We start from the raw sequence: 25,528 nt of genomic DNA on the forward strand, positions 1-25,528 counted from the left end.
CTGGTGTCATATCTGACCCCCAAGACAAGCTGCTGACCACATATCAGCATCATCATTAAGACTGCTTATTTTCACCTCCGTAACATCTCCCAACTCCAACGTGCCTTAGTTCAACTGCTGCTGAAACATTCCTCCATGCCTTTGTTAACATGAGGTTTGACCTTTGCAATGCACTCCTAGCCAACCCCCCACATTCTACACTTCTCAAACTTGGTCATCCAAAACTCTGCAAAAGTCCCATTCACCCAACACCCCTTTGCTCACTGATCCACAATGACTCCCGGTTAAGCCATGCATCATTCTCAAAATGCTCATCATTGTAAAAGCAAGAAAGCTTTGCACTTATATAACAACTTACTCTATCACCCAACATCTCAAAGCACTTTATAGCCAATGAAGTACTTCTGAAGTGTAGACACTGTTATAACATAGAAAACATGGCAGCCAATTTGTGCACAGCAAGGTCCCACAAATAGCAATAGGATAACCAGATTATCTGCTTTGTGTGATGTTGATTGGCGAATACTGGCCAGGAAACCAGGTACAAGTCCCTGCCCTTCTTCGAAATAGTGCCACCCGAGTGAGAAAACAGGGTCTTGGTTCAACATCCCAGCCGAAAGACACACAATCCTCCCAGATCCCTGCACTCATCTAATTCTGGCCTCTTGGGCATCACCAATTTTAATTACTCCACCATTGTCAGCCAAGCCTTCTGCTGCCTAGGCCCCGAGCCCTGGAATTTCCTCCCCAAATCTTTCTACATCTCTTTCCTCCTTCAAGACGCACCTTAAAATTTACCTCTTTGACCAAGCTTTTGGCCATCAGCCCTAATTTCACTTTATGGGGATTGGCATCAAATTCTGATTTATAGTGCTCCCGTGAAGCACCTTCAGACTTTTTATTACATTAAAGGCACTATATAAATACAAGTTGTTATTGTTCTCACCCAAAAAAAAAGGATCCAAAGCATGTAGCATTCCTTTAACACAAGCATATAATTCCAGCTGGATATTGCCATCAGACATGGATGACATTTGTAATCACTAACTGAGAATCAGAGTTTGTGCTAGAACTGTCTTTTTTCACTCAGTTTTATTGATTACAAGAGTACGATTAAAAACTACAGACCTCAAACTTCATTCACAATTGCCAAATTAACCCCCAAAATTTCCCCATTTTAACTCCATTCTAGACAGTTGTTGAACAGGGCATATGAGACACACTGGTCTTATACACAGAAGCAAATCTAGTCACAGATTTGAGCAGTTCACAAGCGAAAATTTTTGACATGCAGCATGATCATACTACATTTGCCTGGAAAGAATAGCTCAGGCAAGAATATTAATAGTGGGCCTAAAATGAATTATTAAAACTTGAGCGCATGCCTTAAATAATAGGAACACCCCCTTGCCCCCAAACTCTTGATGGCATTTTGTGTTTGACAATGAGTAAATATTTCATTTGTCCGAAAGCGATGGATCCATTCGACTAGACACCTCTGAAGCTCAAATGCTTCACGTCTAATATAACTGGACAAAAAAAAAATGGTGAATCATTGGCACAATTCAGAGGAACTGGTACAATTGAATTGAAGAAAGTTTCTTACAGGGAAAAGCTACAAACAAGCGTTTAAAACATGCCACCACTACAATATGCCCTCAAGGGCGCGCACACAAGCTTGCCCCACTGCTGGGAGGGATGAGCAAAATTGCCGTCGGACAACAATCTGGTAAAGATGAACCGCAGCCCATTTGTCTTCGCTAGTCGGTTTCGTTTCTTATACCAATCGGAAAACAAGATGAAATTATTTGGGCGACATTTTGAACAGGCGTATCGCATTTACGCGTGCAACCCAGCGGCCGGCTGTCAAGCGGGGAGCGGGCGCCAGACTGGCGGCTAACGGCGGGCGGGGGCGTACACACGCGGGGGGCGCGCGCGCGTCCCCGGCATCCCTTTTGGGGGGGGGGGCGCGCACGCTGCGACGTTGCCGAACCCGTCAACCGGCCCGCTCCAGCGGCGGCCGTTCCTCTCACTACAGGACGCGCGAGGGGGGGGGGGGGGGGAGAAGAGAGAGAACAGTGGGGGGAGGGGGCGCAGAAGACAAATGGAGAACAGGCGCGACAAACACCGAGATCGCCTCGCTCCCCGGCACGTTTTACCACAGAATCGCAGCTATTTCGCGAATCGGGACTCACATACGACATTCTGAGGTGATTCTGTTCGGAAAAAAGGAGTCAAACCTGCCACTAACCCCTGTGGAGGATCCCTCTCCCGCCATTTTCGCACCCAGTTTCCCGGATGCAAATCAGGACCGGGCTTTCAAACAAATTAAAGTTTTAACCGAAAAAAACACCGACCGCGCGCGCGCAGATTTTTTTAAACTTTTTTCCCGCGACCGCGAGGTTTTACTCTACCCAAAGCAACAAGTTTCTATTGATTAAAACCGGTTTCCAGCATTAAATAATTTTTTTTGAATTCAAAAAAAATCTCTTACCATTGCTGCCAGCTTGTTAACCGCGGCCTCCATATTGAATAGTTTACATTCCGAAGGCGAACCGATAAAGGCCTCTTAAATGAGATGAAACGGGGCTTCTGATTCGACAGTTGCTGCATGAGATCTGTATTCCCATTGGACCGAACGGAGGATCGCCTCCTGATTGGATTAGCCGTTTCCCTTTAGCGGGTTCACATAAACCTTCCGATAGGACGACAACAGCATGCATGCCCGCCGTTTGATTGGACAGTCAGAATACGCGCGGCGTTCCATTGGAGCAAACAGGATGAGATGCAGCACGGATTGGCTATGAGCGCAGCGGGCTCAAGGCGCTGGTTCTGGGCTATTGGTTAAATCCAGCTGGGCTTAACGTTGAGAAGCCCGACACGGTTGGTCGAGAGTGGCACCCAAGTGTGGCATATGAAAGGCACGTTCCTATTGGGCAGTCGGCGCGAGCTTTTTAATTTTAAATTCTCGCCGCCGTTAATCTCCGTCACGCTGGTCAGTTGAGTTGAGGTGAGTATTGGTGGAGATTTTCGGGGCTGTCTCTCTTTATGCGTGTGGTATTTATACTCCTTAATATTTAGTAACTTGCTTGAAAAGAAAGCATGTTAGCATCAATAGCTTATTAAGTAGTGGAAGTCTGGGACTGCAGGTTGCTAACCCAGCCCAAGTGGTTATCAATTTGCTCTTGTTCTTTCAGACAATAAACTCTACTTATTATCTTCTGTTGTTGCAACATCTTTGGTAGTGTTAGTCATTTATTGCTTCTGTGTTAGCGCAGACTGTTAGTCATCTTGACTCTAACCCACAACTTGAGCACTTACTCTATTAGACTGACATTCCCAGTGCAGTACTGAGGGAGTGCTGAACTGTTGGAGGTGCCGTCTTTCAGATGAGATGTTAAACAGTGGCCCCCCACTGCCCCCTCAGGTAGACGAAAGATCCCATGGCACTATTTTGGAGAACAGCAGGAAAGTTATCCCTGGTGTCCTAGCCAATATTTATCCCTCACTCAACATCACTACAAACAGCTAATCTGGTCATTACCATGTTGTTTGTGGGAGCTTGCTGTCTGTAAATTGGCTGCTGTGATTCCTACATTATAAATCATGACAATACTTCATGGGCTTTAAAGCGCTTTCAGGGTGGGAGGGGTGGTCCTGTGGTCATGAAAGGTGCTGCAGAAGTGCAAGTCTTTTACTTTTACATCATTGCCTCTTGAAGTGTCCAAATCCCTCCATGGCCTCGCCCCTCCCTAACCCTGTAACCACCCCCAGGTCTACAACCCTCCCACATCTCTCTGCACCTCCTACTCTGCATCCTTCACTTCCTTTCTCTCTCCATTGGCAGCTGTGCCTTCAGCCATCTCGGTCCCAAACTCTGGAATTTCCTCCCTAAACCTCTGCGTCTCTTTCTGCCACTTTCTTGCCCACTCAAATTAACCTATCTATATCCCTTTGCAGATTCCATTTTTTCCTCTGCATAGCTTACTTTCCCAGATCCTTGCAGTATCCCAGTAGTAACAGTCTGAAGACCTGAAAATGACCTGTTTATTCCTAGTCTCTTTTTTCTGTTCTTTAACCAATCCTCACATCCATGCTAATCATAGAAAGTTTAAGGCATAGAAAGAGGCCACTTGGCCCATCGTGTGCCGGCTGAAAAACAATCCACCTATTCTAATCCCACTTTCCAGCATTTGGTCTGTAGCCCTGCAGATTACAGCACTTGTGGTGCATATCCAGACTCCTTTTGAATGAGCTGAGGGTCTCTGCCTCAGCTACCCTTTCAGGCAGTGAGTTCCAGACCCCCACCACCCTCTGGGTGAAAGCGTTTTTCCTCATCTCCCCTCTAATTTTTCTACCAATCACTTTAAATCTATGCCCCCTCGTCACTGACCTCTCTGCTAAGGTGAATAGACCCTTCAACTCCACTCAATCCAGGCCGCTCAAAATTTTGTACATTTCAATCAGATCGCCCTCAGCATTCTCTATTCCAAGGAGAACAACCCTAGCCTATTCAATCTTTCCTCATAGCTGCATTTTTCCAATCCTGGCAACCTCTTCGTAAATCTCCTCTGTACTCTCTCTAATGCAATTACATCCTTTCTGTAATGAGGTGACCAGAACTGCACACAGTACTCGTTGTGGCCTAACCAATGAGGATCTGGATCGGCGCAGGCTTGGAGGGACGAAGGGCCTGTTCCTGTGCTGTAATTTTCTTTGTTCTTATACAGTTCCAGCATAACCTCCCTGCTCTAATATGTTGCCCCCAACCCCATGAGCCCTTATCTTGTGCAACAACATTTTGTGTGGCACCTTATTGAATGCCTTTTGAAAATCCAAATATACTACATCCACTGGTTCCCTTGTATATCCCCCTACTAGTTACATCCGTAAAAAAACATTTATTTAGCATTATTTCCCTTTCATAAAACTGCCAAATCATATTATGATTTTATAAGTGCCCTGTTACTGCTTCCTTCATAATGGATTCCAGCACTTTTCTTAATGACTAATGTCAGGCTAACAGGCCTGTAGTTCCCTGTTTTCTCTCTCCCTCCTTTCTTGATAAGCATGTTGCATTTACCTTTCAATTCACCATGGGACCATTTCAGGATCTAGAATCGAGCAGAGAAAGTTAAGGGACGATCTGATTGAGATATTCATAATCATGAACAGTAAATAAAAAGAAACCCTTTCCAGTAACAGAAGGGTCAGTAACCAGAGGACAGAGATGTAAGGTAATTGACGGCACAGTGGCGCAGTGGTTAGCACCGCAGCCTCACAGCTCCAGGGACCCGGGTTCAATTCTGGGTACTGCCTGTGCAGAGTTTGCAAGTTCTCCCTGTGACCGCGTGGGTTTTCGCCGGGTGCTCCGGTTTCCTCCCACAGTCAAAGACTTGCAGGTGATAGGTAAATTGGCTGTTGTAAATTGCCCCTAATGTAGGTAGGGAATATGGGATTACTGTAGGGTTAGTATAAATGGGTGGTTGTTGGTTGGCACAGACTCGGTGGGCCAAAGGGCCTGTTTCAGTGCTGTATCTCTAAATAAATAAAAGAACCAGAGGTGACTCGAGGAAAAAAATCGCAATGAGTTATGATCTGGAATGCACTTCCTGAAATGGTAATGGAAGCAGATTTAATAATTTTTTAAAGGGAAAGGGCTATTGAAAGAGCAGGGTGGGGTTGCACTAATTGGATAACACTTTCAAAGAGCAAGAGGGACTGAATGGACTCCTGTGTTATGATTCTGATTTGAGTGCTGAAGGAAGAATACTGTGTTCCACCTCCGTAACATCACTGTCTCCACCCCTGCCTCAGCTCATCTATTGAACCTTACCCTTTTTATTGCCTACAAATTTGAAAATTCCAATGCTCTCCTGCCCCTCCTCCCATCCTCCACACTCCATAAACTTGAGTTTATTCGAAACTCTACTGCCTATATCCTAACTTGCACCACATCCCATTCCCCTTTTACCCCTGTGTTTGCTGACCTACCTTGGCACCCAGTTCAGCAACTCCGTATTTTAAAATTCTCATCCTTCTTTTCAAATCCTGCCATTGCCTCGCCATTCCCCACCTCCAACCCCACAACCCTCTGATCTCTGCCCTCCTGCAATTCTGGGCTCTTGCGTATTCTTGATTTTAATTGCCTCTGGACATCCCAAAGTGCTCTACAACTAATAAGGTACTTTTGAAGTTTAATCATTGGTATGATCGGAAACACAGCAGCCAATTTGCACATGGCAAGCTCCCACAAACAGTAATGTGATAATGACTGAATAATCTGTGTTTTTAGGTGTTAATTGAGTGATAAATATTAGCCAGGATACCATTTGATATCATCTTGGTTACAGGGCACCAAATACAACTGATCTTACTGGTTGCTCCTGTGCACTTGCTGGTGGCCTGTTTCAGCACACCATTGATAAAGGTTATAGATGGTGTGAGGAGATACATAGAAGAGGTATGATGAAAGGCATTTCAATCCCAAAATGGATTTGTGCAGTGCTGTGACCAAGTTCTAAATCCTGCTGGAATGTGGTTACTGCAAAGCTGTCTACAAAGTTGAAAATCCCATCACCACGTTGTCAATCAACCAACACTGATCAGTTGAGTGGTTTGTAACAGTAGCCAGTTTTGAGGCATTTGATTTTTGCATTAAAGCTAACTACGGTGCCTGATATTCTATAACTTCTGTTCTGCAGCTATGCCCAAGTTGAACCAGCGTCGCAGGAAATGGAAGATCATGAGAAAACGGCAAGTACTTGAAAAGGCATGGAATGATAGTAAGCGACGTCTGCTGGCAAAAAACAAACGGAATGTCTGCAAGGCAAAGCCAACCACTGCCGAAACAGCAGGGTGAGCAGTTCTGTGACTGATCTTTAATTAGCAAGGTTTTCCTGTGAATGTGGTGTGGATAATTTTAGAAGTCATACTATAAATGAACGAAATTAGTTCCCTTTCTTGCTTTCTGCCCACCCCCAAAAGAAATGTATTGAACTGGTTATTAGAACCTTTTAAAAAAAGGTTTCCAATTGGTTTCGGGTGTTTTTTGTTTACCAACAGGTAGTTTTTTTTTTAAACAATTTGATGTTTGATTTTTCTTCCGATTCCCCCACCCCAATCTCAAAGTAGGCTTTCTCAGTCACAGTCCATCCTGTTCAGGAGAGACAATTTTTAAATTCTTTCATGGGATGTGAGCGTCACTGGCAAAGCCAGCATTTGTTGCCCCTTCCTAATTGCCCTTGGGAAGGTGGAGGTGAGCTGCCTTCTTGAACTGTTGTAGTCCATGTGGTGTAAAGGTACACCCACAGAGCTGTTTGGAGGGGAGTTCCAGGTTTTTGACTCCGTGACAGTGAAAAAAAGGCAATATAGGTCCAAGTAAGGGCAATGTGTGATTTGGAGGGGAACTTGCAGGTGGTCCCATTGCATCTGCTGCCCTTGTTCTTCTAGGTGGTAGAGGTCGTGGGTTTGAAAGGTCCTGTTGAAAGAGGCTTGGTGAGTTGCTGCTGTGCATCTTGTATATAGTACATACAGCTGCCATGTGCACCGGTGGTAAAGGGAGTGAATATTTAAGTTGGTGGATGGGCCACCAATCAAGTGGACTGCTTTGTCCTGGATGGTGTCGAGCTTCTTGAGTGTTAGAGCTGCCCTCATCCAGGCAAATGGAGAGAATTCCATCACACTCCTGACTTGTGGAGATGGTGGACAGGCTCTGGGGATTCAGGAGGTGAGTTACTCACCACAGATTTCCCAATCTCTGACCTGCTCTTGTAGCCATAGTATTTATATGGCTGGTCCAGCTCAGTTTCTGGTCAGTGTTAACCCACAGGATGTTGATGGCGGGGGATTCAACGATGGTAATGATGTTAAATGTCATGGGGAGATGGTGGCTGCCTGGCACTTGTGTGGCGCGAATGTTACTTACCAAGTATCAGCCCAAACCTGAATGTTGTCCAGGTCTTGCTGCATGTGGACACAGATTGCTTCAGTATCTGAGGAGTCACGATGTTTACTGAACACTCTGCAATCATCAGTGCACATCCCCACTTCTGACCTTATGATGGAGGGGAAGGTCATTGAAGCAGCTGAAGATATTTGGGCCTAGGACACTACCCTAAGGAACTCTCCTGCAGTGATATCCTGAGGCTTAGATGTTTGGCCTCCAACAACCACAACAATCTTCCTTTGTACTAGGTATGACTCCAACCAGTGGAGAGCTTTCACCCCAATTCCCATTTATTTCAATTTTGCTAGGGCTCTTTAATGCCACACTCGTTCTAATGCTGCCTTGATGTCAAGGGCAGTCACTCTCATCTCGCCTCTGGAATTCAGCTCTATTTTTTTTGTTCGTGTTTGGTCCAAGGCTGTAATGAGTTTTGGAGCTGAGTGGCCCTGGTGGAACCCTAACTGAGCATCACTGAGCAGATTATTGCTGAGTAAGTGCCACTTAATCGCACTGTCGATGGCACCTTCCATCACTTTGCTGATAGAGAGTAGACTGATGGGGCGGTAATTGGCCAGATTGGATTTGTCCTGCTTTTTATGGATTGGATGTGTCTGGACAATTTTCCACGTTGTCAGGTAGATGCCAGTGTTGTAGCTGTACTGGAACAGTTTGGCTAGGGGCACGGCTAGTTCTGGAGCACAAGTCTTCAGTTCCCAAGAAGGGTCACTGACCCGAAACGTTAACTCTGCTTCTCTTTCCACAGATGCTGCCAGACCTGCTCAGTGGTTCCAGCATTTCTTGTTTTTATTTCAGATTTCCAGCATCCACAGTATTTTGCTTTTATTCTTCAGTACGACTGCCAGGATGTTGTCAGGGCCCGTAGCCTTTGCTGTATCCAATGTCATTTCTTGCTATCATGTGAAGTGAGTCGAATTGGCTGACGACTGTATTGCTGGGGACCTCAGGAGGAGGCCGGGCTGGATCATCCACTTGGCACTTCTGACTGAAGATGGTTGCAAATGCTTAAGCTTTGATCTGATCCTTTGGTTGTGGGATTGCTTAATTCTGTCCATCACGTGCTGCTTAGCATGCATGGAGTCATGTGTTGTAGCTTCACCAGGTTGGCACCTCATTTTTAGGTTGCCTAGTGCTGCTCCTGGCAGGCTGTCCTGCACTCCTCGTGGAAGCAGGGTTGATCCCATGGCTTGATGGTAATGGTAGAGTGAGGGATATGCTGGGATATCTAAGGTTGCAAGTTGTGGGTGAATACAATTCTGCTGCTGTTGATGGTCCACAGTGCCTCGTGGATGCCTAGTTTTCAGCTGCTAGATCTGTTCTGAATCTATTCCATTTAGCAGAGTAATAGTGCCACACAGCATGATGGAAGGTCTTCTCCGTGTGAAGTTGGGTCTTCATCTTCACAAGGATTACTGTGGTCACTCCTATCAATACTGTCATTGACAGGTGCATCTGCGACAGGTAGATTGGTGAGGGCGAGGTCAGGCAGGATTTTACCTCTTATTGGTTGCCTCACCACCTGCCATAGGCCCATTCTGACAGCTGTGTCCTTCAGAACTCTGCCAGCTCAGTTAGTAGTGGTGCTACCAAGCCACTCTTGCTGATGAGCATTGAAGTCCCCCACCCAGAAGTGTGCCCTCAATGTTTATCCCAAGTGGTGTTCAACATGGAGGAGCACAGATTCGTCAGCTGAGGGAGGGAGGGCGGTAGGTAGTAATCAGCAGGAGGTTTCCTTGGCCATGTATGACCTGCTGTCGTGAGACTTCATGGGATCCAGAGTCAATGTTGAGGACTCCTAGGACAACTCCCTCCTGACTGTACACCACCGTGCTGCCACCTCTAGTGGATATACCCAGGGATGGTGATGTCTGGGACATTGGCTGTAAGGTATGATTGTTAGGCTGTTGTGCTCTCAATTTTGGCACAAGTGCCCAGATGTTAGTGAGGAGGACTTTGCAGGGTCAACAAGGCAGGTTGTGCCATTGTCGTTTCTGGTGCCTAGGCTGATGTCAGGTGGTCCGTCCAGTTTTTTTGTTCTTCGACTTTTCTGCAGAGGTTTGGTACAACTGAGTGGCTTGCTCAGCCATTTCAGAGTCAACCACATTGCTGTGGGTCTGGAGTCACATGCAGTGCAGACCAGACCAGGTAAGGACAGTAGATTTCCTTCCCTAAAGGGCATTATGAAGTAGGTAGGTTTTTATGACAATCTGGTAGTTTCATGATCACCATTACTGAGTAGCCTTCAATTCCAGATTTATTAATTAAATAAATTTAAATTCCACCAGCTGACAAGGTGGGATTTGAACTCCTGTCCCCAGGGCATTAAGATTTTTGGATTACTACTCCAGTAACATTGCCACTACGCCACTGTCCCCATGGTGGCAATTAGCTCTTGTGCTCAGCACTGTTGCTAATTGCAGTGGCCCTCCCACTGCTCTGCTTGGGACTTGCCTGATTTGAATGGCTCAGATCCACATTGGGAATCACTGTTAACTAGTTTAGGTCATTAGCTCATTGGTTGTTGCATGGTGGCTGAAGGAGCTGGGGACATAATCTAGGCTGACACTTCAGTGCAGTACTGAGGGACTACTGCACTGTTAGCAGAAGCATCAAACTGATCCCCAATTGCCCTCTCGATTGGATGTTAAAGAACCCACAGCATAACATGAAGAATAGCAGGGAAATCCTGGCTGTCATTTGTCCCTTTTTTAAAAAAGGTTAGCCGATCACTTATCTCATTGCTGGTTCTGGTATTTTGCTGTGTAACAATTGGCTATTGCATTTCCTACATTTACAACAGTGACCATGATTTAATCTACTTCGTTGGTTGTGAAGCGCTTTGGGCATCCTGAGGTTGTGAAAGGCACTACCTAAATGCAAGTTCGTTCTGTCCTAATTTAACTGAATTTGTCTGACAGCATGCAGCATTTCACAAGACTTGCCTACTAATACTTGATACAAATAAATTATTTGATGTTTGTTTGTTCCCACTTTGTGGATAGTTTGTAGGATGCATGTAGTTCGCTTACATTTATTTTTGTTTTAAATCCAGGAAGAAGGATACGCCAGTGTCTAACAGCAATTCCTTCCTGCATGAGCCAGTTCCTGTCAGGCTCATTTCTTTAGTGAATGTGAAGAATATGCTGAATCCTCTTAAGGCTGTGGTTTCCTCCATGTACAGCTGGTGGCTGAACAGCATTAGGCAGGTATAAGTGCAAATCAGATCTTCTCCAATTCACATGCTACAGGTTATTTTGATTTTCCACAGCCAGTTGTGTAATTATCTCTGTCCAATAAATTGGATGAGTTGACTATAATTCTCTACTTCGACATCTTAAAAAGGATTGTTTTTCCGATTCACATTTTAGAATTGTTTGGTCAGTTTTAGTTTGTATTCTGGTAAATTGGAATCTGGGAGGAAGAAAAATTCTTGCAAATTCCCTACCTCAAAATGATTCCTTGCTGTTTTGGTCTGAGTACCCTTGGCTACCTCTCCCAAGTAGCTGTTGATGTGCTCCTCAACAGTGAGTGTTAACAGGCTGTTTGGCTGCGAGGGAAGAATACACTAAATTCCACAGCTTCACAAAATTATTCTTCTCCAGCTTTGGGATTCTGCTTACTCCTTCCCAACTAGGGCACTGTTCAGTCTCCATGACTTGCTGACCCAGACCCCTGCTTCTATGAAGACTTTCTTCCTTCTATCATCCATGTGTACTCTGGCAGTTCACGTATGAGCCAATACCAATCCACTGTACATGAACAAGCATGATCTGGGGTAAAAGTCCCTTCAAGGCTTGATCCTGGCAGAACACCTTCCCCTATCTCCCCCTCCCATATCCAAACCCCAGTTCCTCTTTTAATATGCTGATTACTCACCTCCTCAATAGTTTCTCCTCAGATCTCCACCTGCAAGCAGATACATTTTAGATCTTGTATTCGCGAGCCTTTTTTAAAAGTTCTAGAACATATGAGATGCACATAGACACAACGGAAAACATACAGGAGAGGGTAGAGATTTTCAGAATGAGTGCAGGTGGGAGTAGGGGTGGAAGAGGTTTGTGACAAATGGTACAGAGGCAAGAGAACACACACAGTATTGAGATGTTGGAAAGAACACAGGTTGTTAGGTGAGACATCAATATTTTTATCCAGGAGCAACATCTTGGATGATCAGTTTGCCCTGTGTTTAATAATTTGTGGGTGAGGTATACTTGTCTTCATTCAACCCACCCAAAAATGTTCTTGAGTGCAGCAAAATTCCTAGTTCTCTTGCAGCTCATTTGGCTGAGATTGAAAGCTCTTCTTCACCAAAGAGGAATGTAATTAGTTTTATCTTAAAAGCTTAAAACTGTGATGGAAAGAATAAATTCCTTTTTATGTCTGCTCTTTTCTCTATTCTCTGTTTTGGTTTCTTCTATCTTCCCCACCCCACCTCCCCCGATGCCTGTTAAATTAAGGTACTGCAAGATTTGGGTGCCTTGAAGATATGTCCAGGTGGTCATTTTTCATGTGCAAACCTCAATGATGAATGTTGACAGGCTGGTAAAATATATGGGAATCGCAGCCAAACCCAATCCTGTTTTCACTTGGCATTGACAAACGTGCACTTTCTATCAGGGGTTGCTGGATTCTAATTGAGTGGAAATCCTGGCTTTTTTACCCTCATCTTGCCACCACCCCACCATCCCAATCCCAAATTGCTACAATTAAGCCAGTTGTATTGCCTTGCTGCCATTTGATTGCAAACAGTTAATTCATTACATTGAGACTAAAACCCGGGACCTTTTTGATCTGTGGCTCAGATACATGCTGCCTTTATGAAATAAACCAGGAGATGGAAGAGTTGGTTAATTGACAATCAAATCCTATTGCTTTGCTGATGATTTTGTTTCTTTTGTGTTTACAGGGATTAGTAGTAGTGAAGGACACTCTATTTCCTTCTCGTGTTTATTTGAGAGAGCTGAATGCGCTGCGGCAACACATTGAGGCACTTGAGATGAAACTAACACAATTGCGAGAAATCGTCAATGTAAACCTGGTAAATACATTATCTTTATCAGGATATGTTTCTTTTGTCCGTACTGTATCCACAGTTTAAAAGAAAAATACAAAATGCTTCTACTTGCTAGTTGTTGGAATTCTTATGTTGGGTGAAATTACGTAGGCAATCTGACAAGCACCATCCAAATTTATTGGACTGAGTAGAGAATTCCCACAATTCAGATCACCAATGTTTCAGTGCTAAATAATCATTTGTTGCAAATATTAAGAACTTCGGGTGGGCACAGAATAGCTTTTCATTATAGAAACCACTGACCTGAAGAATTTGGAAATGCGATGAACAAAAAACTCCTAAGCCAACAGGGTCAAATAAGAGTATGTTCATGGAAATTAAGGTATAGGTAAAGGAAGTTGTGATTGAGATTTCTTGCTTCATTTAAAGACTGTGTTCTGACTACAATGTAAGGATTACCTTCCAACTTTTTTAAAAAATCGTCAAGGAATACAATTCTTGGAATTTTAGCTTTTCATTCTTTAGTGGAAACAACAGTCTTATTTTTCAGACAGGTAGTAAGTAAGCCTATTTAATGAGTAAAACTGAACTAGAAGATGTATATAAATTGGCTGAATAATAGGAAACCAAGAGAAGCAGTCAACTGTAGTAGCTCTAATTGGACATGTGAGCTATTGTGTAATATTTATAAATAAATGGTCTTACTGAAAGGTTATTGGAAATGGTGTTTATTAGTGGATGATGCCGATTTAAGTGAGAAAGCAAGATTTTTATTGGAATCAAAGAATGTATTTTAATTACCTGCAAAGACTTGACAAAGTGAGTAGATAAATTGCGAATTAAATTTGAATGCTAAGAATTACATGAATACTGGTATAAAAATGGGTAAGAGATGAATTGGTGAGATAAGTGGTATTCTGTTTAGTTGTGGTATCCATGCTTGTGAAAAGATGTAGAAGCAGCAGAAAGAATCTGGAGGATGACAAACTGAGCTATGAAGAGGGGATAATGAGTTGAATCTATTATAATTTGAGGGGAGAAAGATTTTGAGTGAATGTGATCCATGTTTTAGGAAATGGATAAGTTGAAAATACTTTGTGGAAAACCAGAATATGTGAACAAGATAACTGGCTCAACTGCACACTCATTCATCCTAGATCACTGATTTTTGGAGTAAACCACCACCTAGTGGAGTAAATAATGACTGTCAATTTGAAAATCTACCTGTTGAGGTTGTCTGACTTATCCTTTTATTCACAGCATGTGGCCAATGCATATACAGTGAAGAGAAACATTTTGCCATTTGAAATGTCCCTTTACCTTGAAGTAAATGTTCTGCATTATTGGTTTATAGATGTTAGATAATGTTCTGAACTTTCACTAACTAGAACTGCATAAGGCCATTGAATGATTCACAAGAACAGATTCAGGTTCCCAGGAAATGGCAGAGGTTTTAAGTGGCTACTTTGCATCAGTATTCCCTACAGTAGGCGATGCTAAGTTACCAATGTACATTGTAAGGTTGATGCTAAAGTTGGAAGTGTTAAAATGAATAATTGTATAGTCTGGGATGGAATAAGGGGTTCTCAAAATGGATCAAACCATTGATCTTCGTTACATTAATCCAAGAGAGCTCAAAAAAAGTGGGAGCCGTTATTGAAAAAGTATATGTCAAAACTCAGGAATTACATGCCCATTATCATGACTTCTGTAGTAGGCATGTTGGGATTATTATAGATATATAATATGACCACCTTGACAGAGAAGGAGTTATTAGATACACTTAGCGTGACTTCTGGGGGGAAAAAATCTTGTCTGTAATCTGGTTGAATTTGTTGAGAAAGTTACTAGATTGGCAAACTATCTACTTCTGCCAATGTATATCATGACTTTCAAAAATAAATAAGCTGCCACACAGTAGGCTATGCAATAAGATAAACTCCTGTGGGGTTAGTGGATAGATTTTAAGTTGGATGAAGAATTGATTGCATTCATGTATGCAGAAATTTGTTAATGGCAGTAGTTCTGCATGGGAACCAGTTACTTGTGGAGTGTATCTCTTCACAATCTGTATCTATGATCTGATTGAAGGTCAATGGGAACTGTCTATAAATTTACAGGTTATAATACAGGTAAATTATAGTGTTATGCACATGGGCAGGGTTAGTGACGAGCATGTGTAAACCATGCATGAATGTGAGCTCAAGTCCAAAGAGGTTTTGAGAGCACATCAATGCGAAAGTGGTACTATGACTCGGACTGCTGAGCATATTGAATCCCCAAATTGAGAGATTTCCTTTCTCCTCCAAGATAGTTCCAGTTGCACAATTCCTTGTTTTTTTAATTTGGAAAAATCCTTCATTTATTTAGGAATAATCTGCACTGAATACACATAATGGAAAAATTTACTGTGTTACACAGTAAGGCGCAACTTTTGTATTAATGAGAATGTCTGTAGTTTTAAATCTTGTCAGCTGTTCTTGAATTCTGCCCTCCTATCTTTTGCAGGAGTCTAATAATGCAAAAGCTGCTGAAACATGTTGCTGTCGAAAGTATGTCGATTTCTCCCCAGGTCCTACAAAAATACCAGTATGGCCAGTCCAGCCAATCATTAGTCGTACCATGCTGCCAGAACCAGTTGGAGCCCCTCCTCCTCCTCCTCCTCCTCCTCCTCCACCACCCCCTCCTCCACTACCTCCTCCCTCTGTTTTTGTACAGAAGATTCAGCGAAAGACTAAGAGTGAAAAATCTTTGCAAGTGAGTGTGTGCCAAGCTGTGGAATTGCTTTGCAATATTTCAAAGTTATTTGATTTTTTTAAACATTGATTAAAATATGACTTACATTCTTATAATTAATGTTTGTTTTCAAATAATTCCACAACACTTTAAAAAAAAAAAAAAAAAAAATTTTGAGAGACCTCAGGTTTGTTGATCCTTAATGAATTTTGCATTTTGGCTAGATGTCAATGTGATGTAGATAGCTGCATAAGTTAAATACTTGAATCAAATCACAAATGCAGGATGAGGCAGCCTCACAGATGCCTGAACTTGGACAAATCCATACCTGCAGAGTGCCAACTTGGCTTTGTTGGTATTCTTGCCTCTCTTCATGGGTTCAGGATGACCCTTCAGTGCAGTAACAGAGGGAGTGCCGCTTTATTAGAGGTGTTGTCTTTTTTGAATGAGATGTTGAGCTGAGGCCCTAATCCATCTGTAAAGTATCCAATAGCGTAATTTGAAGAGTGGCGGGTCCTCATTATTTCCTGGCCAACATTCATCCAGATTCAAATCCTGTTCCATTCCATTCTTGACTAAAGATGGATCAAGTTGGGTAAAGGAGGCCACAGCATTTCCCATTATACGAGGGAGTTAGGAGCAAGAAAAATTCTGTGAGGTTTCTCTGAGAAATAAAATGATGGGACAGATTGAGCGTGCCATTCTCATGCCGATGCTTTGGAACAGCAAACAGATGGAACATTAGACATTTGGAACACATTGGGAGACCAACTGAACTTTAGTGAATTATGGGTTGCTTGTCCTCCTTAGAGCTGCTGGTGACAAATTACTGTGGGCGATTTTTAAAGGAAAAGATCACCTTCTGTCTTTACTCCCTTCATCTTGTAAAATTAAGAACATTTTCCTTGTACGCTAGGAAAATCTAACTCTCACTCCTGACTTTCATTCTTATTCACTTTCACCAATGCTAAAGTTTACTCTAGTATCTATTACTTGCCATCTAGCCAATAAATGTCATTCTAATTTCTGAGAGCATTATCCACAACAGCATTAATCTGGGGTATAATCTTAAGAAATAGATCATTTTTAAATAAAATAAAACATTGTGACTTGCAGACACTTTATTGCTGGCTCTTATTGTATTCGGCAGACTGTCTCTGAGGAAATGGGTAGACTGCCGTCCATAACTATGAAAGATTTGCTTAAAGTAAAGCTGAAGAGGCCTGCAGATAAATTAGAAATAAAAAAGGTTAGTGTTACTCCAAAAGGCTATTTGTTTCATTAGTATGGAGTAAGCTGTGTAATGCTTTATGTGGTATTCATAGACTGTTCCTGAGAGGATGGATGGACCACTATCTGTGACAGTAAAGGATTTACTTGAAGTGAAACTGAGGAAGACCCAGAACAAGTTGGAAGAGCCAAAGGTGAATACTGTACAAACCTTTCATTTTAAGCAAATCTTTCTGGAATTCTCAATTTCACCTGAAGGAACAGGATAGTTATCATGAGTGATTAGTCCCGTTGCTGCATTGCTTATATATTAAACTAACACACACAAAATGTTTATTCCAAGCTTTAACTAGCCATTTTAAACCACAAATATGAACAAATTATGGCTACATTTATCTCTAGGTTGCCATATCGTGAAAGGAATGTTATTTAATTTGACAGGAAGATTTTTTACTTCAGAATTTGCTGTATATCTTTTTTTTTTAAAAACTGTTTGCACAGGACATGTAATAAGCTTTTGATATTACTAATCATAAATGTGCCTGGAAATTCAGCTGTGAACATTAGTGTCATTTTTAACTATTATTGTCTGAAGTACTGTGATTCGTACTTTGTTCACAGATGGATATACCAGGAAAGAAAAGGTTTCCTTTAGTCACAATCTCTGATCTACAAGGCTTTAATCTGCAGGCAAAAGCTAACCAACTGCAGAAACCAACAAAAATGATGTAAGCCTACAAGGTCCTTTAGTGACTATGATTGTGTGAACTCTAAACAGCACAAGAAAATAAACAGATTACAGAATAGTTTTAATTGTATGTAGTATTTTGGTATAATCATTTATCTGCAATTTTTTTAAGCTGGTGGGGAAAAAACCTTTTAGTTTTAAACCCATTTTTAATTCTAAATGTTAATCACATTTGTGGAAAGAATAGAAAAAATAAAGGCATTAATTTGTATAGTGCCTTTCATGACTTCGGTTTATCATAACATTTTATAACCAATGAAATACATTTGAAATATAGTCACTATTGTAAATGTAGGAAACATGGCAGCTCATTTTCACACAAAGATCCCACAACAGCAATGTGATAATGACCAGCCAATCTGTTTGTGATGTTAGTTGGGGGATAAATATTGGCCATGATACTGGGGAAAATGCCCCTGCTCTTTGATTAGTGTAATGGGATCTTTTGCATCCAACCGAGAGAGCAGACGGGGCCTCTGTTTAATGTCTCATCCAGAATATGGCACCTCTGACAGTGCAGCACTCCCCTGTGTTACACTGGAAGTGTCAACCTAGATTATTTACTCAAGCCCCTGGAGTGAGATTTGAAGCCAAATCACCTGACTCGGACAAGAATCTTTATCAGTCCTTGAATTGCCAGCCCTGAGAGTGAACAATTCTTCAAAACAATATCGTTCTATTCATATTTTTTGAGGATGTTATTAAACCTGAATAGGATGATATTGTTTTGAGAAATTGTTAGTATTCAGGACCCCCTATCAGCAAGGAGTTTATTGAGCCAAGCTTTTACAAGACTTGCTCGAACTATAACAATGCTTTTACCTAATTCTAATTAAAATCCACCTCTGTTTTCAAAGTAAATAATTTGAACACTTCTGCATAATCTTTATTTTGCCAGGAAGATTTGGTATTCTAAGCTTTGAACTTTTCCACAGTTGTTACTGATTAGTATTCAGATTGACTGAGCAGAGCCAGAAGTGAAAGACATTATTAGTTCAAATCTTGCCAACAGAATGTACAGTGTCCTTTTTATATATTTTTTTTAAAAAGCTAACTGTCTAATTATGGCATCTGCATAATATACAGAGCATGTAGTACTAAACTTGAAGACAGTATCGAACTGAAAAAATGGCTAATTATAACTTCACTTTTTGGATTTTATTTTTTAGAATCACTCCAAATAAACCTGTAGTGGATCTTCGGCAACGTCTAAAGAAAGTAGCTATAGAAAGGTAATATTAAGAATATGAGAAATAGGAGCAGGTGTAGCCAATTCGGCCCCTTGAGCCTGCTCTGCCATTCAGTAAGATCATGGCTGATCTGACTGTGGTCTCAACTCTACTTTCCTGCCTGCCCCCTAAAGACCCTTGACTCCCTTGGAGATCAAAAATCTGTCTAACTCAGCCTGGAATATATTCAATGACCCAACCTCCACAGCTGTCTGGGGTAGAGAATTTCAAAGATTCACAACCCTTAGAAGAAATTGCTCCTCATTTCCATCTTAAATGGGAGACTCCTTAATCTGAAACTGCTCCCAAGAGAGGAAATATCCTCTAAGCAGCTACCTTGTCAAGCTAATAAATATCATTATTCACATTTAAATTGTTTTTTTTTAAACAAGCCATAATGAAGCATATCCATTTCAGTCTGTCCTATCTAACTTACTTAAAAAGTAATGAAGTGGCTTCTGTTCCATTTGTTATAGTTGCACATTACAAACTCAGCAGAAGAGTGTTGTGATGATCTGGTGGCGCAGTGCACCAATGTACTGCTCTGTATTAGGCAGTTGATTCATACACTGGAAAATTATCTTCCCTTTCTCCTCTCCTCATCGCTGAAGACATTTACTCCTTCTTGGAGTACGGTTCCAATTGTGCTGGTTGCCATCCAAGTTCATGACCATGTTACTTCATGATCCTAGGTGGTGCACGTTGGCAAGCTGCTAGACTGCAGGTGAACATCACTGTCAAGTCTGATCCTGTTTACCCCCAAATTCTACATGTGTACTTCCCAGTAGGGTATCACTGGATAATTATTGAGGGAAACTTGTTTAAGTCTTTCACCACTACCCCACCTCCATCAAACTGTAACACTCTACTGCCACTCTTGCTTGGATCAGCTAGCTCAACCATCTAGGAGTCTCTGGCATATCTAGACATATTTTACTACCTGAATCATTGGGAAGCTTTTTCACTTTAAAGTCTCCCCTCACCTGCAGTTATTTTCATCACTCCCTTTCTACTCCCTTACCTTCCCAAGAGGCAGCAAGGTGCCAATCCAAATCATTTTGGCAGGATCGAGATTTAAATTGCTGGGCCTGAAGAAAGTTTTTTTAAAAAAACCTACACTCATCAATGGCTGAACCAGAAACAAAAATTAAACTGCTGTGAATTTTTACTGCTAAACAAGATTCATCATTTATTAAAACTGTTCAAAACCTAGAATTAATTAGAACCTTGTTCTGTAAAGCAGTTGATGCCAGAAATAGCTGTCTTGAACGATGGAAGCTTGTGATTTAGAAAGATGTTGAATACTACAATTAATTGTCCTATGAAATGTTTGGTTGCAGGAGTCCTGGTGGAACACCTCTCTATAAGGAGAACAGGGACACTGGGACAGGACTAACGCCAGTTATGACACAAGCGCTAAGACGTAAATTTGAGGTAATTTCGGGGAAGCAGTTCAATTGCTTTGTAATGTTCCTCCACCAACCCCATAGATAATTTACTTTGCAACTTTTTTTGACCTTTGCAAAATAATCTGGTTTTCCCCAGAACACAAGAAAAATTTATTTCCTTTTGTTCTTCCAAATTTTTCCCCGAAGGAATTGAGTGCTTGCTGGACTATAGTTCTATGATTGCTTTTTGGTCCCCTTCCAAGAAGCCACACTTCATGTAAGAGGCTAGAGGGTGATTGTCGATCAGCTGTTCTTCTGCCAGGGCATCACAGATGAGCCAAATGCTTACCTCGCCAAAACATCCCTATCTACACTCTTAAACCAGGTGTTACTGGTTAGTGACCAGCCTCTTCTGTTTGTCCACCACCCCAGTGCTGGAATCTGCTAACTCAACAGCCTTGGCTTAAACTGGTCATGTCTAGCCTGTGTGGCTTAGCTATTCAATGTTCCATCTAGCTGAACAAGAAGTTCCCAACTAGGGTTGTGACAGGGTTATTGGGGTGCTGGGGATGCAGTGGGTTGCAAGGAGGGAACTCATGAATAATGGCTGCAAGATGTATTTTCTCCATTGGTGGCGCTGTGGCACTGCCTGCAACTCTTTCAGGCTAATTCCTGATTCCACTCACTCCAAACCCCTGCGTACCCAGCAAACAATGCCAGCTCGTGGGAAATTTCAATACCCCCCAGTTTCAGTTTATAGAAAGAAAGACAGTGCCTACTGATCTGTACCGCTGTGCGACATAAATCTCTTTTTCGAAATGTTCACGAGCCCTCAGTCCCGTGCTGCCATAAACAAATAAATAGCAGCAAGTTGTTGCCCCTTTTTCTCCTCTTTTTTTTTTTTCCCCCCCCCCACCCCCAATCTGCATAAACATCTGTTAAAATGTTCTTTGTCCCAAGCTCTGCAGCACTGTGAAGCTTTCTTTTTGTTTTGCCCCTGCAGTGAAATCCTTGGGTGCCCATGATGTTTATAGAATGTAGATAAATAAACCTTCTTTTAAAAATTTGTCTCTGCTGCAAAAATACTTTACTGCTCAGTCTTTTTCTTTCTGGAAAGTTTCTTTAGTTGTGCTTGGATTCTGTGTTGTTGCTTGCTTGGCATCATCTTGAATTGAGAAATAATTTAATAATGGCGTTAGCACTTGAGGGTCCCTGCTCCAAATCTCCAAAGCGGGGGCTTGGCAAAAAATATTAGGGAATCTCTAGACTAAAAGAAACCAATATTTGTTTGATTTGTGAAGAGTAAAAAGTGATGCCTGATTGTAACAGATCCTTTGAAATATGGACAGTTTGATTTAACAAGCTTTCTGCTGTGTTTCAGATGGCTCATCCTAAAAGTCCTCCTTGTTGCTTCTCTCCGAACACCAGCTTTGATGAACAAAATGCACACTAACTTTCCTCGCAATACTTTTTAAGTTTTAAAATGGAAGAATTTTAATGTTTTGTGTTTTTGTATATGCATATAAAAATCATATGTAAATCTCATTATACATAATGTGCAGATGAATGGACTCTCTGTCTGAAGGTGAGTATGCTGTGCTTTCCATTATATTTGGTAACTATTCATGTTCAACCAGCATAGCTGTGATATGTGCATTGTCGGACTCCTATGATTAATTGATACTGTTAACCTAATTGCGTTGTGTGCACTATCCTCCCAGAGTGTAAATCTGCAGCTCGAGACTAGGAAAGAGAATTAAGCCAATTTTAAACCACAAGGCAAAAAGTCAAGTGCTTTCATTGTTTCTTTTTGATGAATAGCTATATTTCAGCATTGAATCTACATTTATACTGTAGCCATTAATTGCCTGGCCTGTGATACTGTTAACTTTACACAGTTCTGCTTTGACATTTTTAAATTGCAGTTTAAGAATGCAAAAAAGCTCAACTCTTCGTATCCATTTTTCCAGCCCTGTTGGTTTTCCTGTTCTTTTCAATTAACTGTGATTATCCTACACCTTTTTAAATATTAAACTCTAGAGATAATTCCCTTGACCACTAGGGAAAAAATGTAATTCTTGAAACAACTGTTTTCATCTGTAGCCTGTTTCCCTGAAGTTTGATTTACGCAATTTATTGGGGCTGATAGAATGTGGTACTTGGTCTTTTGATCCAACATGAACCTGAGTGGACCACAGTAGTACAGATTATACACTGCAAAATCTCTTAGCAATAGCACTTTACAGCATTGCAGATTCTGCAAAAGTTTTCATTACTTGCAGTGTCAGCTAATAGGTGAAAAATGCAAACAATTTATGTGATGGGAATTAAGTAATCTGGATCACAAATTTTTAATAGTTTCTACTCTGGCTAATTGCAACATATTTAGAGGAAGCAATTTAAATTTACTGTAATATATAAACGCACAGCTCTGTGCATGATCTGAAATATATTGGTACCTTTTGTATCTCTGCACTTCACCCTTTTTTTTTCAAAGCTGGCAGATGTTCACAGTGCATGTTTACAGCAACCAGGCTACTTACATGATGCAGTTGGATGCATATTTCAAAGAACTGGATATTCAGCTTTACTTCAGTCAATGGAAAGTAAACTTGTACCCAAAATGTTTTGTGTTAGAACTAACACTGGCTCGTTCTCTCCTTTTTTTGCTCTCGCTCTCTCCTGTCCTGCTCTGACCTATCTGGTTGCTGTGGTTTACTACCGATGGACATACATACCTATAATTTTAAAATGTACTTTAAAAAAATTTAACCCTGTTTTCATAACCTCAACTTAGGGACTGAAATGTTGACTTTCCTGGTGACAAGCTTTTCCTGATTCAGGTTCTCTTGTGTGAAACAGTTGTGAGCTTCCGGATGCAGCTGCAAATTTTCTTTTTTTTTAAAAAGTGAACACCAACTAGTGACTAACTGTATAACCTCCACAGAGTGTTTTTTTTATGGGGTGAGGTAAATGATTACTCTATTCCAAGGTAGTCAGGATAAAGTTAAATGATATCTTAAAAGTCCATATGGCATTTTCTGTTTTTCCCAGTGCTGGGAATTGAATGACTGCCTTTGCTGTCTGAGTGGCAATTGACCTTTCATTGCACAGTAAATGGATACAAGTTGGAACTCTGGACCAGCCCTTGATCTGTGCACATCTGGTCAATGGGAGGGTGATTGCCATAATCCAGTAATCCTAACAAATATAAGCATTACCTACAACCCATCTCCAGATGAGTACTACTCTGCAACAAGTTTTGTTTTCCTTTTTAACAACTGCACATACTTTAGAGTCTGAATCAGAAAGAGCTGTGAAAGTATGGGGAAACTTCAAGACCAATGTATTGTTTCCAGTTATTAATCGTCCAAAAAACATTTTTACCTTTTACAAGAGCATATTTTGACAGCTGCTTGAAAAGCTGTAACTAGCTCTGCCAAATTATGTGAAATCTCAAAGGTCTGTTACCTGTCTCCGTTAATATGAAAACAGTTAAAATCTTGCATTTCTCTGTCTAATAGCACCATGAAAATGGTGTTTTTCTTTGTAGTTAGGCAAACTGTATAAAAAGAACAAATGTCTTCAAATTACAAACAAAAGCTTTACTTTCACCACCATTGTGATCTAATTTTCCATGTGATCCTTCACTGGCCATGAAGAGAGCTCATGATTTGGAGCAGTTTGTGGGGATTTCATTACTCACAGGTCTCAAAACTGAGATTCTAAATGGGATTTGTGTGGGTTAGAAGTCGGAGATGTTTGATCAATTTAATAGTAGTGTTAAATTTTAATGATGTAAGTACTAGTTACATAATGTCTTGACCACACACAGCTTGGTATACTCAATAACAGTCACTGTTTATCCAATGTCATTTCCTGTGTGTTGATTTTAAAAGATTGTAAAAAAAGGGAATTGTCATCAAGCCTGAAGTGCTTTCTAAGTTTGGGAAAACAAACTGTTCATGCATTATTTTAATTCCTATTTCTGGCTTATCTGCTGTATGCCACTAAAACTTAATTTGTGTAGGAAATTCAGGGTGTTTAATCTGTTCAAAATACTCTTTCTACAGGGGTGAGGGGAGGGAGAAGCATTTTTTTTGAATTGTCGATTCAATGGGTGCACTACTGCACTCATATCAATGGTTGGGAGCAACCCTATACATCTTGGACTCATTTAACTAAAAACAGTGAGAGTGTATGCCTTCTGACCCCCTGGAAATGACCCTGAAGACACCACAGTATAGGGTGAAAAGCAACAGAGGCAGTCGAACCAAAAAACTGTACCTTTTTTTTTTCTCATATAATGGAGCATTTTGAACAAAAAAAAAAATTCCTTGAGAATGGCTGTTACCAAAATGATCTTGCAAAGATCTTCGACTAAAATTTGCACTTTTATTTATATAGTAGAATATAGAAGTGTTGCTTGTGGGCATAATCAGTAAATTTATTGTAAAATCAACCAACTAAATCAAACTTGTATTGACGGTTGCACTAGTCCCATTGTTGTAATGTTAAAATAGTTTTTAAAAATCAATTTTTAACTTTAAAGTATTTTTTGTATTGATGGCCTTTTTTTATTCCTCTCTATGTAATAATGCATTTTGAGTCTTGGCCATACCCTTCCAATGCATTATATGTGCTTTTTATGTTATTTAATAAAAAACTAAACACTTGTATAGTAATTCCTTTTTTGATCAAATATAGAGCTAAAGTTCTGATCACTCGTCTTTTTAAAAAACAAAATGCAATATTGGGGAAGTACCAATTGGCTAAATAGTTTTTCTCTCCGAATCCTTGACCAAGGACAGATGACCAGAGAACATGTGCACAAATGCACTGGCCATCCTGTTTTCCTGCAGGATATCTATTGAACAAAGGAATTTCACAATGACTGCCTCATATTCATTGTTTGTTCTGGGCTCATTGAATTAAGCAAAGGTAGATTGTTCTTGTAGATGTGTAATCACTGAGTGAATTTTCGGTCAAATAGGGAGGATGAGATAGTGGGCTTGCTGGTGCATTGTGAATGTTCTGGTAATAGTGCATACTATATCCTATTTTAACTATACTTGCTACAATGAGAGAGAACTGTTCCCAATTCAGCTTATAGAGGCTGAGTTAGTGATTACAGTTGTAGTGTATACAAGAGTCTACTATAGGTTATACTATAATATGGCTGCTCCTTTCTCTTCTCATTTTCCCCCACCACATTGT

General features: G+C 41.1%; 2 protein-coding genes across 6 annotated transcripts in view; one reads left to right on the top strand and one right to left on the bottom strand.

Annotated features, from left to right (window-relative positions):
- Positions 1 to 2,598, bottom strand: part of LOC137346809 (spindle and kinetochore-associated protein 2-like) — a 54,955-nt gene extending 52,357 nt beyond the window's left edge. Inside the window, exon 1 of one of the 3 annotated variants that reach the window (XM_068010694.1) lies at positions 2,495 to 2,598. In XM_068010694.1, coding sequence (XP_067866795.1) covers positions 2,495 to 2,527 — 33 coding nt within the window. In that variant the 5' untranslated portion in view covers positions 2,528 to 2,598. Of the gene's footprint in view, positions 1 to 2,195; positions 2,220 to 2,494 lie in introns of those variants that run through there. The other 2 variants (XM_068010695.1, XM_068010696.1) reach the window with 2 other exon arrangements.
- Positions 2,098 to 24,907, top strand: prr11 (proline rich 11). 3 transcript variants are annotated; one of them, XM_068010692.1, is made up of 11 exons: positions 2,098 to 2,210; positions 6,705 to 6,858; positions 11,019 to 11,172; positions 12,873 to 13,004; positions 15,489 to 15,737; positions 16,867 to 16,965; positions 17,042 to 17,140; positions 17,568 to 17,674; positions 18,864 to 18,926; positions 20,264 to 20,357; positions 21,693 to 24,907. In XM_068010692.1, the coding sequence occupies exons 2-11, from the start codon at positions 6,707 to 6,709 to the stop codon at positions 21,762 to 21,764; spliced, it is 1,221 nt and encodes a 406-aa protein (XP_067866793.1). In that variant the 5' UTR covers positions 2,098 to 2,210; positions 6,705 to 6,706; the 3' UTR covers positions 21,765 to 24,907. The 3 variants fall into 3 exon arrangements, with proteins under 3 accessions (XP_067866793.1, XP_067866792.1, XP_067866794.1); XM_068010691.1 differs by lacking the exon at positions 2,098 to 2,210 and adding an exon at positions 2,910 to 3,010; XM_068010693.1 differs by lacking the exon at positions 2,098 to 2,210 and adding an exon at positions 6,588 to 6,608.
- The last annotated feature ends 621 nt before the right edge of the window (positions 24,908 to 25,528 follow it).

This window comes from Heterodontus francisci, chromosome 30 (assembly GCF_036365525.1).
Source record: "Heterodontus francisci isolate sHetFra1 chromosome 30, sHetFra1.hap1, whole genome shotgun sequence".
Taxonomy (NCBI): domain Eukaryota; kingdom Metazoa; phylum Chordata; class Chondrichthyes; order Heterodontiformes; family Heterodontidae; genus Heterodontus; species Heterodontus francisci.

Coding starts and splice junctions, on each gene's coding strand:
- prr11 (XM_068010692.1), top strand. CDS start 6,707: ATGCCCAAGTTGAACCAGCGTCGCAGGAAATGGAAGATCATGAGAAAA. Junction 11,173..12,872: donor GGCTGAACAGCATTAGGCAG/GTATAAGTGCAA, acceptor TTGTGTTTACAG/GGATTAGTAGTAGTGAAGGA. Junction 13,005..15,488: donor AAATCGTCAATGTAAACCTG/GTAAATACATTA, acceptor TATCTTTTGCAG/GAGTCTAATAATGCAAAAGC.